This window comes from Theropithecus gelada, chromosome 10 (genome assembly GCF_003255815.1).
Source record: "Theropithecus gelada isolate Dixy chromosome 10, Tgel_1.0, whole genome shotgun sequence".
NCBI lineage: Eukaryota > Metazoa > Chordata > Mammalia > Primates > Cercopithecidae > Theropithecus > Theropithecus gelada.
The window spans coordinates 53,654,109-53,668,698 of NC_037678.1; the positions used below are offsets into that span (position 1 = coordinate 53,654,109).

The window sequence follows — 14,590 nt, forward strand, 5'->3', positions numbered from 1 at the left end:
AAATTAAAATTCCAGAAACAGACTTACATACATAGGAACATTTGGTGTATCATAAAGGTGATGCTTTGAATCAGTGAGGGAATGAGCAACTATTAAAAAGGCACTGGAGCAACTGGCTCTGCATTTGAAACAATGAAGTTACAGCATAACTTCACACAACTCCAGATGCATTAAAAAGCAGAACTTTCAAAATAATATAGGTATTTAGCAAACTAAAAAGGCTTTTTCAATTCTAAAACAACTATACTAAGACAACTGTTCCCAGCAGTCACAGGAGCCTATTATGAATGGAGGTGGGTATGGCAGCAACGCTGTCTCACCGAGGCTGGTCTGGTGGTTGGGATTCACATACAGGTCTTTGCTCCACTCCACCATGCACTTGAGAATGGACACGAGACACTCCAGGCCTTTCTTCCTCAGGCTGAGCTCCTAAGGGACGAAGTGACACAGGAAAGAGACTTAAGAGAAAAACAAAGAGAACAGACATCTATGAGGCTTTCTCGGACCCCAGTGAGGCTATGAGATAAATCACTGACAGTCAGTGCTATTAAGGATGAAACAAACCCAGAGCTAAGAAGTGACAAGTATCAAGGATACACTGCGAAAACCCTGGACATCTCTAAAGATGCTCATTATAAACACTCCAGCAGCAAAAATATGGGGCATGTGTTTTCCTAAAATGAACAACGTTATTTGGATTTTCAAAAGAAGTTTTCATTCATTGCTTGTGTGATTAAAAAAAAAACTTTAAATTTTATTATTATTTTTTTAATAACAAGGTCTTGGCCAGGCGCTGTGGTTCACGCCTGTAATCCTAGCACTTTGGGAGGCTGAGGCGGGGGGATCACCTGAGGTAAGGAGTTCAAGACCAGCCTGGACAAGATGGTGAAACCCCGTCTCTACTAAAAAGACAAAAATAAGCCGGGTGTGGTGGCAGCCACCTGTAATCCCTGCCACTTGGGAGGCTGAGGCAGGAGAATCACTTGAACCTGGGAGGTGGACGTTGCAGTGAGCTGAGATCGTGCCACTGCACTCCAGCCTGGGTGACAGAGCGAGATTCTGTCTCCAAAAAAAAAAAAAAAAAAAATCACACACAAATAACAAGGTCTTAACCAGTGACTCTGAAAAAAAGAAGAAAAGAACCTTGAATTATGCTGCAAGTGACTCTGGATACAACGTATCCCCTAAACACCCACAAATGCATTCCATTTTAAGGCTCACCCTTTAAGTAAATAAAAATACTGATTTTCAAAAATAAATAGCATTCTTAAATAATAAGTTGAATTATGAGTTGCAGATCATCTAAAAAAACTGCAAATATTTTAGATTCAAAACAGCATCTCGGACAGCACAGATCTCTGTGATTCCAATGACAACTATGACCATCTTTTAGGAAAAATGCCCATACACCAAAATTCCACACATAATTCCAGGGAGGTCGGAGACCCTCTGACCAGTTCATTCAGAAACCTAGAGTTAAGCATCCTATTTTCTTTGTAGGTGCTCTAATAAGGTATTCGGCTCCTAGCCAATCTCCTTTGCCTCTATTGCAGACTGGGATCCTGTTTTCCACGCTATCTTTGGAAGGGTGACTGAGAATGGATTTGCTTCCTATGGGTCTCAGCTCAAAGGTTACCTACTAAGGGATACTACCCTAATGACTCCATTAAGAATTACAGCACCCCACCTCCAGCACTTCCTCTCTGCCGTCCCTGCTTTATTCTTCTCTGCAGACCTTATGATCATCTGAACTGACTTCTTTAATGTCGTTTTATGATGGCAGGAAATGTGTGAATACGTATGCCTGTTTTGTTCACTGCTATATCAAGGACAGTGCCTGGCATGTGGTGGCACTCAATAAATGTTTATTGGAATGAATAAACTTTAATATAATTGAGTGTCCACAGTGTTTTTACCTGCAGAGGTGTCATTCCCAGCTCATGTCCACTTCTTCCCTGAGCAATTTTGGATAAATCATTTACAAGGCGCTCGAAAATGTTAGCAGCATTTAAATCACAGTCGTAGTTGACATAAATATCCACAACACACTGGGCATCTTGGAAAATAACATACAAGTATCAGAAATTCTGATCAAATAGCAGTTATGTTTTCTTATCAAACAAGATGTTTGCCAACAAATTTCCCCAGTGAACTACAGGCTCCGGTGGCCACATCTCACTCAGGAAACACATGTTGGAAGTACTAGGAAGCTGGCAGAGAGGAGGTTGTTTTCAGGCCCGCTTCTGAGCAAACTGAAATCTCAGGTGGTTCATTCCACCTGTCCAAGGCTCACTTTTCTCATCAAGGAAGGGGCTAACAATTGCCTGATCCACCTCTTAAAGTTGTGTCACTCTTACAAAAATACATTTGATGCCAGACAAGCAGGATGCTTACTTTGAGGCCACATAATTGTATAGTGTAAGGTAAATCCACATTTACCATAGCACCCAATCAAAAATTGGCAGCACCAATATCTTAGGTCCTGTGACTAACAGTACTCAGCTTGTAGGTAATGTAACCAAGTGTTCCAGTTTGATGAGATTAGGGGGTTTCTGGGACATGAGACTTAGTGCTAAACCCAGGAAGTCCTTGGCAAACCAGCCTGAGTTGGTCATCCTCTAAAAAAGGAGAGGTGGGACAGGACTAGGTTAGAATTAGCCTTTTATTTCCAATCCTTCTTTAAAACTCTAAAAGGAGGAGTTAAAAGTCTTAATCTGAGCTTTGGCAAATTAAAGCATCAAAAGTCCAGTGGATGAGTGTCCCCAGGTGAAAATACCTGCACAGATCCTCGTCAGAGTCTGAATGACCATCCACCTGTGCTCAAAAGAACTTGTTGATGTTTCTAAAATGTTCAAGAAAATTTCTTTGAAAAAGACCTATATGACATAAAGACAAAGGAGGACACTAATTAACAGTTTCAACCAGGGCTCAAAACCTCCAAAGTCTTCAGAAGCCAACCCGATCCTGCAGTAAGTAAAGCACCCTGGGCAGGAGAGTGGAGCGCCCGCCCGGCTGGGCAGCGTCAGGACCCTGGCCTTGGTGGGGACGGCTGGCAGGGTAGGGGCCATCAGGGGAGCTGCCAAGTGGAAATGCAGGATCCATGTTGTGACTTTTTGGAGAGAAACCAGAAATCTGGATTTTCATGTAAAATAGGATTTCTCAATTTGGCAACTAATCTAAATGATTTCAAACAATTTACAGACCAAACAGACATGTTTAGGGGGCGAGCCCAGCATATAGCCCATATCCTTTGGTTAAAATGAAAGGCACATAAGATCTGGGGGCAGTAACTTTTTTTTTTTTTTTTTTTTGAGACGGAGTCTCGCTCTGTTGCCCAGGCTGCAGTGCAGTGGCGCAATCTCAGCTCACTGCAAGCTCTGCCTCCTGGGTTCATGCCATTCTCCTGCCTCAGCCTCCCGAGTAGCTGGGACTACAGGCGCCCGCCACCTCGCCCGGCTAATTTTTTTGTATTTTTAGTAAAAACAGGGTTTCACCATGTTAGCCAGGATGATCTCGATCTGACCTCGTGATCCGCCTGCCTCAGCCTCCCAAAGTGCTGGGATTACAGGCATGAGCCACTGCGCCCAGCCTGAGGGCAGTAACTTTTTATAAAAAGATACTCTCTTACTCATTTAAAAAGTTCTGATTTACTGTGGTGCCAGCTGATGAGTATGCCATTTACCCTCCCTGCCCCTGCCCACTCCTGAGTTCCGGATGGTAAGATATGAAACATTTTCACGAACCATTTTCCTAATGCTTAGTGTATAATATTAGCAGCATTCTCAACATTGAGTATTATTATTAATAATAGTATACAATCAAATGAAAAAACTTTGGAGTCCATACCTCTATCTGCATTTTCAAGTGCATTTTAAAGTTTGAAAGAAGAGTAAGAAAAATGGCAAGAGACAGCTCAAAGACATCAGGCACTGAAGAGACGCCGTTTTTGGACAAGGCCACACAGAGATATTGCTTGATTGCATTGATGAACATCTCGTGAGTCCTAAATACGGGGCCAGCATTTTGTAACACAGAGAGGAGCAGCTGCAGGGAAACCACCTTGGAACGCAGCTCATGGGATCTGGCAAAGAAAATGAAAAACCGTAACAGTGCTAAAAGAAAAAATGTCAAACAGTATGTTTCTTGAGAAGGCCTTGCTCCTCTACCAATGAGCAGAAGTTTAAAGAATTAATAGCACCTAAATGTCAGGAGAATCAGGGCAGATGGCATGAGGTGGGTCCTTCTGGAATTGCAGGCCCTTTGAGAACAAGAGCTGCCAATTCCTTTTTGTCCCTCTCCATCACGAAGTAGAGAATATAGCAGGAGCAAAGTGTCAACTGATTCTGGAGAGCAGGTTCTACAACTGCACTGAGAGAATCAATGACTTTACATCACTTGTGGGAGGCTGAGACACCTGGCTCACCCTATCTTCACACACCATGAAGACGGTGCTCTTTATCCACCTACCTCACAGCCCTCCCTCACCGCTGCCCATCCCTGAGTTCAGGTATGGTAAGAAATGGTACATTTTCATGAACTATTTTCTTAACACTTATTTTTATTTTTTAAAATTTACTGTTGCTCTGTTGCCCAGGCTAGAGTTCAGTGACACGATCTCGGCTCACTGCAACCTCTGCCTCCTGGGTTCAAGCGATTCTCTTGCCTCAGCCTCCTGAGTGGCTGGGATTACAGGTGCGTACCAGCACACCCAGCTAATTTTTGTATTTTTAGTAGAGATGGGGTTTTGTCTTGTTGGCCAGGCTGGTTTCAAACTCCTGGCCTCAAGTGATCCACCCACCTCGGCCTCCCAGAATGTTGGGATTATAGGCGTGAGCCACCACACCTGGCCTATTTTCCTAATACCTATCATAGTATTAGCAGCATTCACAATAGATGAATTGAAGATTATTAATGACTAATGACAGGAACGACAGTGACAATTTATAAAGTACAAGGCCCCATGCTCAGGACAACACCGATATTTCATTTAATCAATCCTGTAAGATGATTTTCCATATTCCCATTTTTCAGATGAGGCTTGGTAAGTCATATAACCAAGGAACTGCTCTCAGGTGGAGGAGCCAAGATCTAAATGCAGCTCTTTCTGGCTCTGAAGCCTCTGCTTGCTTCACTCCACAGCACTGACATCCTTGTAGTAGTTTGTTTACTACAAAGAAATGTTTGGCTTCCCTGTGTCCCAATCTGGGGCTTAGATCTGTATCGATGAAGCAGAGGTTTCCAAACACAACAGGGAACTGAGGTTTGCAGGTATCCTGTCCCTCCCCCACCCCACATCAGGAGATTCAATCCACTAGCTAGTAAAAATGTGCTTTTTATGTGTTCAACAAACAGACTGTTTTTAGCATTCATATGCCAAGGAAAGCAAAACTGGGCAAAATCTTGGTTGGTGGGGATACAGAGACAATTCAATATGAAAGGACTATAGAGACTGCATGAGTCTGAAAGTTGTAAAACCATTCCTGCACTTACACTGACAAAGAGACACAACACTGAAACTTCTTGGAACAAGGGGAGTGTGAAACACAGTACCACGTGCTGCTGGATCATTGAATTGAAGATGGCCAAGAACTGCTGTCTGCTTACTTTGGGTCTGGAGGGCCTTCACCAAGGGGCTTCATGGACAGCTTGCACAGGGAGCGGAACACAAGGAAGGCATCCTTCTGCAGAACGTGGGAGAACCTGGCAGCCACTTGATGTCCTTGTGCATCCGATTCCTAGGATTAGAAACAAATATTAGCAGGGTGTGGTGACGCGCACCTGTAGTCCTAGTTCCTCTGGAGGCTGAGGCAGGAGGATCCATTGAGCCCAAGAGGTCAAGGCTGCAGTAAGCCATGATGGCACTGCTGCGCTCCACTCTGGGGAACATAGTAAGACCGTATCTCAAAAAATAAAAAGGGAGAGGACAAAAGTATAACTCTTATCAAAAATAAGAAATGTAATTATCTCATGGAAATTAAAATTCTTCTATTTAATAGGGAGACGAGGGATGTGGGGGAGGGGAGGATATGACAAAATAGGAGCTATGGAGGAGCCATCAGAGCAATTCTACAACCTTGTTCCTTGTTCTTCAGAGTTGGTATGGGTGGTTTAAAATGAAACATGATCAAAAGTTAAGCTGTAAAAAAACCAAAACTAATACAGGTAATTACATTAGCTTGGGTAAGAAAGGTAGTTCTAAGAACACTATTGTAAGCCGGGGCAATGGCTCACGCCTGTAATCCCAATACTTTGGGAGGCCAAGGCAGGCAGATCACTTGAAGTCAGGAGTTCCACACCAACTTGGCCAACATGGTGAAACCTCGTCTCTACTAATCCCAGCTTCTTGGGAGGCTAAGACAGGAGAATCGCTTGAACCTGGGAGGTAAACGTTGCAGTGAGCCAAGATCGCGGCACTGCACTCCAGCCTGGGTGACCAAAAAAAAAAAAAATAATAGTAATAATAAAAAAAAGAATACTGTTGCAGCTATTGCAGGATAAATGGGTAACAAAGGATAGGTATTACAAAATAAACTTTTTTCACCTAAAAAAAGGTAAATTACATTTAAAAACAAAACATAAAAATAAAATTTTTTGGCCAGACACGGTGGCTCACGCCTGTAATCCCAGCACTTTGGAATGCTTAGGTGGGCAGATCACAAGGTTGGGAGATCGAGACCATCCTGGCTAAGATGGTGAAACCTCGTCTCTACTAAAAATACAAAAAATTAGCTGAGAGTGGTGGTGGGCGCCTATAGTCCCAGCTACTCAGGAGGCCGAGGCAGGAGAATGGCGTGAACCTAGGAGGCACAGCTTGCAGTGAGCTGAGATTGCGCCACTGTACTCTAGCCTGGGCAACAGAGCGAGACTGCATCTCAAAAAAAAAAATAAAAATTTTTTAACATATAATAAAGATTAATATCCCCCACATATAAAAGTTCTTATAATTCTTATAATTCATTAAGGAAATATGAAAACCTTTCTCCCATATGAAAAAAATGGATAAGCAATGTACCAATAAATGCAAATGATAAAGAAACATAAATGGCCGGGCGCGGTGGCTCACACCTGTAATCCCAGCACTTTGGGAGGCGGAGGCGGGTGGATCACGAGGTCAGGAGATCGAGACCATCCTGGCTAACACGGTGAAACCCCGTCTCTACTAAAAACACAAAAAATTAGCCGGGTATGGTGGCGGGCGCCTGTAGTCCCAGCTACTTGGGAGGCTGAGGCAGGAGAATGGCGTGAACCCGGGAGGCAGAGCTTGCAGTGAGCTGAGATCCGGCCACTGCACTCCAGCCTGGGTGACAGAGCGAGACTCCGTCTCAAAAAAAAAAAAAAAAAAAAAAAGAAACATAAATGACCTTATTACTCATCATTAGGGTAGGAGCTTTCTCCTATCAGACGAGCAAAGATGTGAATAAAGGCTGCTGCCTAGTTTTAATGAGAGAATGGGAAAATGGGTATTGAGAGATTAAAGGTGGACAGGGATTCAAGCAGTACCTTTCCAGAAGACTGACTTGGTGTTAAGGATCAAAAGCCTTAAAACTTCCAACTCCCACTCTCTTTCATTCATTTACTTATGAGACATGATCTCACTACATTTATTTATTTATTTATGAGATGGGGTCTCACTATGTTCCCCTGGCTGGATTTCTGGGCTCAAGCGATCCTCCAGCCTCAGCCTCCTGAGTAGCTGGGAATACAGAAGCATGCTATTATACTCAGCTAAAACTTCCAACTCTTGAACCATCAATACTACTCGCAGGAATTTATTCCTAAGAAGGAATTAAGAGTTATCTATAAGGATATTCATTATAGAAGCATTTCCTATGATAAAACTGGAATAATCTAAAAACCCAATAGGGAATTGGTTAATACAGTGATCCATACAGAATTTCACATGGCCATTAAAAATTTGTGTTAGCTCTACATACACTGATAGGGGAAGATGCCCACCATACAGTGTTTAGTAAACAAAGCAAACTGCCGCTTATTATATAACATGAGTCCCTTGTATAGATTTAAGTGCGTCCTCAAGGGGGTTAAAAAAAAGAAAACAAAAACAAACAAAAAAACCACCTTATTCTGGTCGGATGCAGTGGTTCATGCCTGTAAACCCAGCACTTTGGGAAGCTGAGGTGAGCAGATTGCTTGAGCCCAGTTCAAGATCACCCTGGGCAACATAGTGAGACCCTGTCTCTACAAATAATAATAAAAAATTAGCCAGGTATGGTGGTGCCTGCCTGTAGCCCCAGATACTCAGGGGGCTGAGGCGGCAGGATCATTTGAGCCCAGGAAGTGAAGGCTGCAGTGAGTCGAGACCACACCACTGCACTCCAGCCTAGGTGAGAATGAGATTCTGTCTCAAATAAACAACAACAAATCCTTATTCTTTTTATGTATAAAGCATAGATATACATGTAGCATATGGATATCCAGTTTACTGGTGGCATTACAACTTAATGGGGGATGATGATTAGGAAAAAATGTCTACAAAGTTTTCTTGGAGGAAGGAGCAATAATGAAAAAGGTTGAGAAACACTGGTAAAAAGACAAAGAAAGTGGGGTCTTGAGGGACAGTCACATCGTATTACTTCCTATTTTGAATGCTTATATTTAATTTTAAAGCAATTTTTAAGAGAACAATAAGGCTACTAAAAAGAATAATGTGGCGGACATATCTATGGGCCTGAGAGAATGTTCATAATATAAATTGTTTAAAAAGCAGGTTGCAACACAGGATACACACTGTATTATTCTATATAAGTGGAAAAATATGTGAGATGGAGAAAAATCTAGAAGGATATAGGTAAGATGTTAACAAGGGCAATCTATGGGTTATGGATGGCTTTCCTATACATACTGACTTTCCAACACAGAGAAGGAAAGACAGGTAACTATACATTTTATTTTCCTATAATGAATGTATACTATTTTGAGAGAGAAGAAAAATAGCAAGAAATTTAAGTGTTAAAAGTCTGAGTAAACAGGGTTTAATAATGATGTTATATACCAAGCAACATTAGCACATTCTAAGAACTGAACCTGCTAATACAAAGAATATTGGCCCAGAACTGTGTGACTAATAAAGGAATAGGGCTTGCTTATTTTAGTTGCTTCTTTTGAGGAAAGATTTTATTCTGCATTTTTTGAAAAAGTAAAAATGGCAATGAATCCAGAGGATGATCACTAACATACCAGATTATCTGCTGATGACAAGGACTGCCGGTCATCGGCTATTCCATTGGTCTGTGAGTTTTCATCAACTCCTGGGGGAATAGCACATTCCTGACACTCCAGTTCACCTAGAACTCTCTCAGGTTCTGTCAGACCATGCTTTTCCGCTGCTTCTTAAAACACAAATACAAAGTCATAGCCAAATTAGTACTGTACTTACCCTAAAAGGCTGCTTGACACCAAAAAGAAGTTATTCGTGAGCCTCCCAGCTGTTGCTTTTTCCCCTTTTCCTGTGCCACCAGCCCATGACTGACACAATCCTGGAAAAGCCTTGGCCAAAGTGATGCTTAAGCTTTATGAGTGTTTGTTATCCGCAGCCCCACTGCCAGGGCCACAGCAATATACAATTCTCTCCAGATCAATGGTGCCTCCAGAATTGTGTAATGCAGCAGCCCTGCCCACCCCCATTCACTTTTGAAAAAGATTAGAAGCAGCTAAACATGAAAGGTACAGATTTTTTAAACGTACCATTAATAAAGGAATTAGAGAAGAGTCAGTTATGACAGAAAACCTTAGTCACAGAGAAAAAATGTAAACCTAAGCTTCTTGGCAGCCATGTGAAAAAAGGGAAATAATTAAAATAAAGAATTAAATATATTTCATCATTTAACGAAGGAAAGCATATCTGATGATCAGCAGAGCAATGAAACTCTAAGAAAACTTTATAATGTGGTTCTTTATATATACATAAGGGATATGAAACAATGAGAACAATTTTCAATAACAGCTTTACAAAGCATATTTCATTCAGTAAGTATTTATCAAGTGCCTATTATGTGCTGGCTCTGCAGTAGTGGCTAGAGGACACAGAGTAAACAAGACAAACATCCATTACCTGAAGACTTCTTGTATAGACCCCAGAAACAAATCTAAAGGTATGAAATAAAATTTTTCTATTTTCCAGGCATTTCTATAAGAAGTTAAATAAATAATAGAATATGTATATAGCTTTGTGGTACCTTAACAAAAAGATAGGGCTTAGAAAAGTGGCTTTCAAATCTTGACCTCTGTAAGAAATTAATTTAAAAAATTGTATCCCAGTATAGACACGTGCACATAAATAACTGAAACACATTTCATGAAACAATACTTAACATTATATGTGATACAGTCAGATCATTTGTACTCTGTTTCATTTTACTCTCTTTCATTTAAAAAAAAAAGCTGATTAAAACCCACTAAGATTTTGATTTCTAGAAATATTAATGGTTTATTGGCATTGGAACAAAATGTTCAGCATACACCCACTGACCTGAGATTCTGGGCAGAAACCATACCATGAGGCAGTTATGAATGAAGCCTAACAAAATAAAGCTTCCCTGTACACCTGATACCTGCTGACAAGTGGAGTGTCCCCTTGACACATCAATGGCTGGCCATGAAAACTCAGCTCCAATGGACATGGATCTCAGGGCTCCAGCCCACTTCTAGAAAGACCTGGACATCCCCTAATCTACAAGGCATATGGAATGGCCCTCTGCATCTCCATGTGGAGCATCTAAGCCTAACACAGTCAGACAATGTTTCTTTTTTTTGAGATGGAGTCTTGCTCTGCCACCCAGGCTGAAGTGCAGCGGCGTGATCTCGGCTCACTGCAACCTCTACCTTCCAGGTTCAAGCAATTCTGCCGCCTCAGCCTCCCAAAAAGCTGGGACTACAGGCGCGCGTCACCATGCCCGGCTACTTTTTGTATTTTTAGTAGAGATGGGATTTCACCATATTGGCCAGGCTGGTCTCGAATTCCTGACCTTGTGATCCGCCCGCCTTGGACTCCCAAAGTGCTGGGATTACAGGCATGAGCCACCGCGCCCGGCCCAGACTATGTTTCTTAAACCCAATCCAAATAAGACTAAAATCAGTCAGTAAAAACAAGTCATTTTTGAATCCCATATAAAAAATGGGCAGATGTGGGAAGATTCAGTTTCCATGAGCTCCATGAGTTCTTAGGGCAGGGAAGAGGAAACTCCACCACTAAAACATTTTGCTGAGGACTTTTTGGAGGAATGAGGGAAGAGGAAAGGCTGGGTCGTCCTTGGTTCTTACCTTTAATGGCAGATGTGACTACATCTTCCAAGATGTCCTTCACCACCTCCTGGGCTCCGTCATCAGTCCCTACACACACATCCAAATATACAAAACACACATGGGCATTTCCAGGAAAAAACAAAGGAAGAAGGGGAGATTACAGGGAGTTACATTTCAGAAGGCAAAGGGTGCAAATAAGTTCTCCCCAAGGCCAAATCTGATTGTGCCAATGAAGGATAACTTCCTTGAAATCGGGAAACTTAGGCAGCATCTGTTCTGCTTTTGAGGTTCCCTTTGTGGAACACTAAAACCCCACTGGCTTGTATTACTTTCTTCCTTCCTGAGTCCCAGTGGCTCGGCCCAGGGCCCTCCCCAACACCCCCAACTTGGAGGCAAGAGCTCGATTTTATCCAGCTAGGGTTCCTGGCAGAACAAATGGAGCTTTCTCTTGTGCCTTAGCCTCAGGGACCAACGAGCCTTGGTAAACGACATGCCTTCTGCTGCTCTGCCTTCCCACACTGTAAACCCAGAATCTGGCATGAGATTTCCAATGTGATAGTTAAGGATTTACTCAACTTTTATGAAATGATTCTGTAATATGTTAACCGTTTAAGTAGAAGAGGTTCGGTATCTCTTTTTTTTTTTTTTCTTCAGAAAACTAGTTCTAGGAAAGAGTTTATATAAACAGCTCTTGACTAGATGTTTAGAGGTAAACATTACTTTTTTTTTTTTTTTTGAGACAGAGTTTTGCTCTCTTGTCCAGGCTGGAGTGCAATGGCACCATCCCAGCTTACTGCAACCTCCGCCTCCTTGGCTCAAGCAATCCTCCCACCTCACCATGCCCGGCTAATTTTGTAGTTTTAGTAGAGACAAGGTTTCTTTTTTTTTTTTTTTTTTTTGAGACGGAGTCTCGCTGTGCCGCCCAGGCTGGAGTGCAGTGGCCGGATCTCTGCTCACTGCAAGCTCCGCCTCCCGGGTTCACGCCATTCTCCTGCCTCAGCCTTCCGAGTAGCTGGGACTACAGGCGCCCGCCACCGCGCCCGGCTAGTTTTTTGTATTTTTTAGTAGAGACGGGGTTTCACCATGTTAGCCAGGATGGTCTCGATCTCCTGACCTCGTGATCCGCCCGTCTCGGCCTCCCAAAGTGCTGGGATTACAGGCTTGAGCCACCGCGCCCGGCGAGACAAGGTTTCTCTATGTTGCCTAGGCTGGTCTTGAACTCCTGAGTTCAACTGATCCACCCACCTTGGCCTCCCAAAGTGCTGGGATTACAAGCATGAGACATTGCACCTGGCCGAACGTTACTCATTTATAAAACATCACGTTGACCAAAAAAACCATCACCTTAAAAAAGCAAAACCAAAATAATCCTTTGACTGTGTATTAATGAGAATTTTTAATCCAGCCACCATTTTTATGAGTTCTATGCTTGATCTACAAGGTCCTGGAGGGCAGTGCTAAGTATTTTCATTTCCATTGGGCACTTAACACCCTGGAACTATCTACGTGGCAAAGTAAATTCGTGTGGGAAATATTGATGTTATAAGCTTTTCCTAGAAGGCAAAGGGAACTTGAAGTTAGAAAACCCCAGAAACAGTCACAATCCGCTAAACTCACTTCTTATCTAAAAAGGATGATTTAGACTAGATCACTGTTACTCAAACTTTAGTCATTCTCAAACCACCTTCATAACTTTTGCCACATTCATGCACCATCATAATATTATATATTATTATGTATTTTAAATATACTGTTATGCGCCACATAACAACATCTGGTCAATGAGGAATCACATATACAATAGTGGTCCCGGAAGACTACCAGTGGAGCTGAAAAATTCCTATCGCCTAGTGACATCATAGCCGTTGTTATGTCGCAGCATACAACTTATTACTTATATTTGTGGTGATGCTGGTGTGAACAAACCTGTGCTACCAGTCATATAAAAGAAGAGTACATGCAATTCTGTATAATACATAATAATTGGTAATAAACCAGTGTGTTATTAGTTTATGTATTTACTATAATATACTTTTTTTTTTTTTTTTTTTTTGAGAGACAGAGTCGCAATCTGTTGCCCAGGCTGGAGTGCAGTGACACGATCTTGGCTCACTGCAACCTCCGCCTCCCAGGTTCAAGCGATTCTCTTGCCTCAGCCTCCCGAGTAACTGGGATTACAGGCCTGTGCCACCACGCCCGACTAATTTTTGTACTTTTAGTAGAGACGGAGTTTTGCCATGTTGGCCAGGCTGGCCTCGAACTCCTGACCTCAACTGATCTGCCTGCCTCAGCCTCCCAAAGTGTTGGGATTACAGGCGTGAGCCACCGTGCTCAGCCTATACTATACTCTTTATTGTCATTGCCTTCTACTTATTTAAAAAAGAAAAAGTTAACTGTAAAAAAGTCTCAGGCAGGTTCAGGAAGCATTCCAGGAGCAAATATTGTTATTATAGGAGATACCAACTCCATGTATGTTACAGCCGCTGAAGACCTTCCGGGGACAAGATGTGGAGGTGGAAGACAGTGATATGAATAATCCTGACCATGTGTAGGCCTAGGCTAATCTGTGTGTTTTGTGGCTTAGTTTTTAACAAAAATATTTTAAAAGTTTTAAAAACCTAAAAATTTAAGAAATAGAAAAAAAAGTTTATAGAATAAGAATATAAAGAAAAAATATTTTTGTGTATCTGTGCCATGTGTTTGTTTTAAACTAGATGCTATTACAAGAGCCAAAAGTTAAAAAAAAAAGTTTATGAAGTAAAAATGTTACAGTAAGCTAAAATTAATTTATTATTGAATAAAGAAAATTATTATTATTATTTTTTGAGATGGAGTCTCGCTCTGTCGCCAGGCTTGATGCAGTGGCACAATCTCTGCTCTCTGCAACCTCCGCCTCCCAGGTTCAAGCGATTCTCCTGCCTCAGCCTCCTGAGTAGCTGGGACTACAGGTGTGCGCCACCACACCCAGCTAATTTTTGTATTTTTAGTAGAGACGGGGTTTTACCATGTTGGCCAGGATGGTCTCAATCTCGACCTCGTGATCCAACTGCCTCGGCCTCCCAAAACGCTGGGATTACAGGCGTGAGCTACCACGCCTGGCCAGAAAATTAATTTTATAGGCTGGGCACAGTGGCTCATGCCTATAATCCAGCACTTCAGGAGGCCAAGGCGGGTGGATCACCTGAGGTCAGGAGTTCGAGACCAGCCTGGTCAACAACAGAAACCCAGTCTCTACCAAAAATACAAAAATTAGCCAGGCGTGGTAGCAGGCACCTGTAATCCCAGCTACTCGGGAGGCTAAGGCAGGAGAATCACTTGAACCTGGGAG

The 14,590-nt window shown here is 42.3% G+C and overlaps 1 protein-coding gene across 1 annotated transcript in view; it reads right to left on the minus strand.

Annotated features, from left to right (window-relative positions):
* Positions 1–14,590, minus strand: part of ARFGEF2 (ADP ribosylation factor guanine nucleotide exchange factor 2) — a 114,393-nt gene that overhangs the window by 62,712 nt on the left and 37,091 nt on the right. The window contains exons 7-13 of the mRNA XM_025399489.1: positions 11,281–11,349; positions 9,199–9,350; positions 5,605–5,735; positions 3,847–4,081; positions 2,777–2,876; positions 1,917–2,056; positions 321–429 (exon numbers count right to left, since the gene is read on the minus strand). Of these exons, the coding sequence (XP_025255274.1) occupies positions 321–429; positions 1,917–2,056; positions 2,777–2,876; positions 3,847–4,081; positions 5,605–5,735; positions 9,199–9,350; positions 11,281–11,349 (936 nt within the window). The remainder of the gene's footprint in view (positions 1–320; positions 430–1,916; positions 2,057–2,776; positions 2,877–3,846; positions 4,082–5,604; positions 5,736–9,198; positions 9,351–11,280; positions 11,350–14,590) is intronic.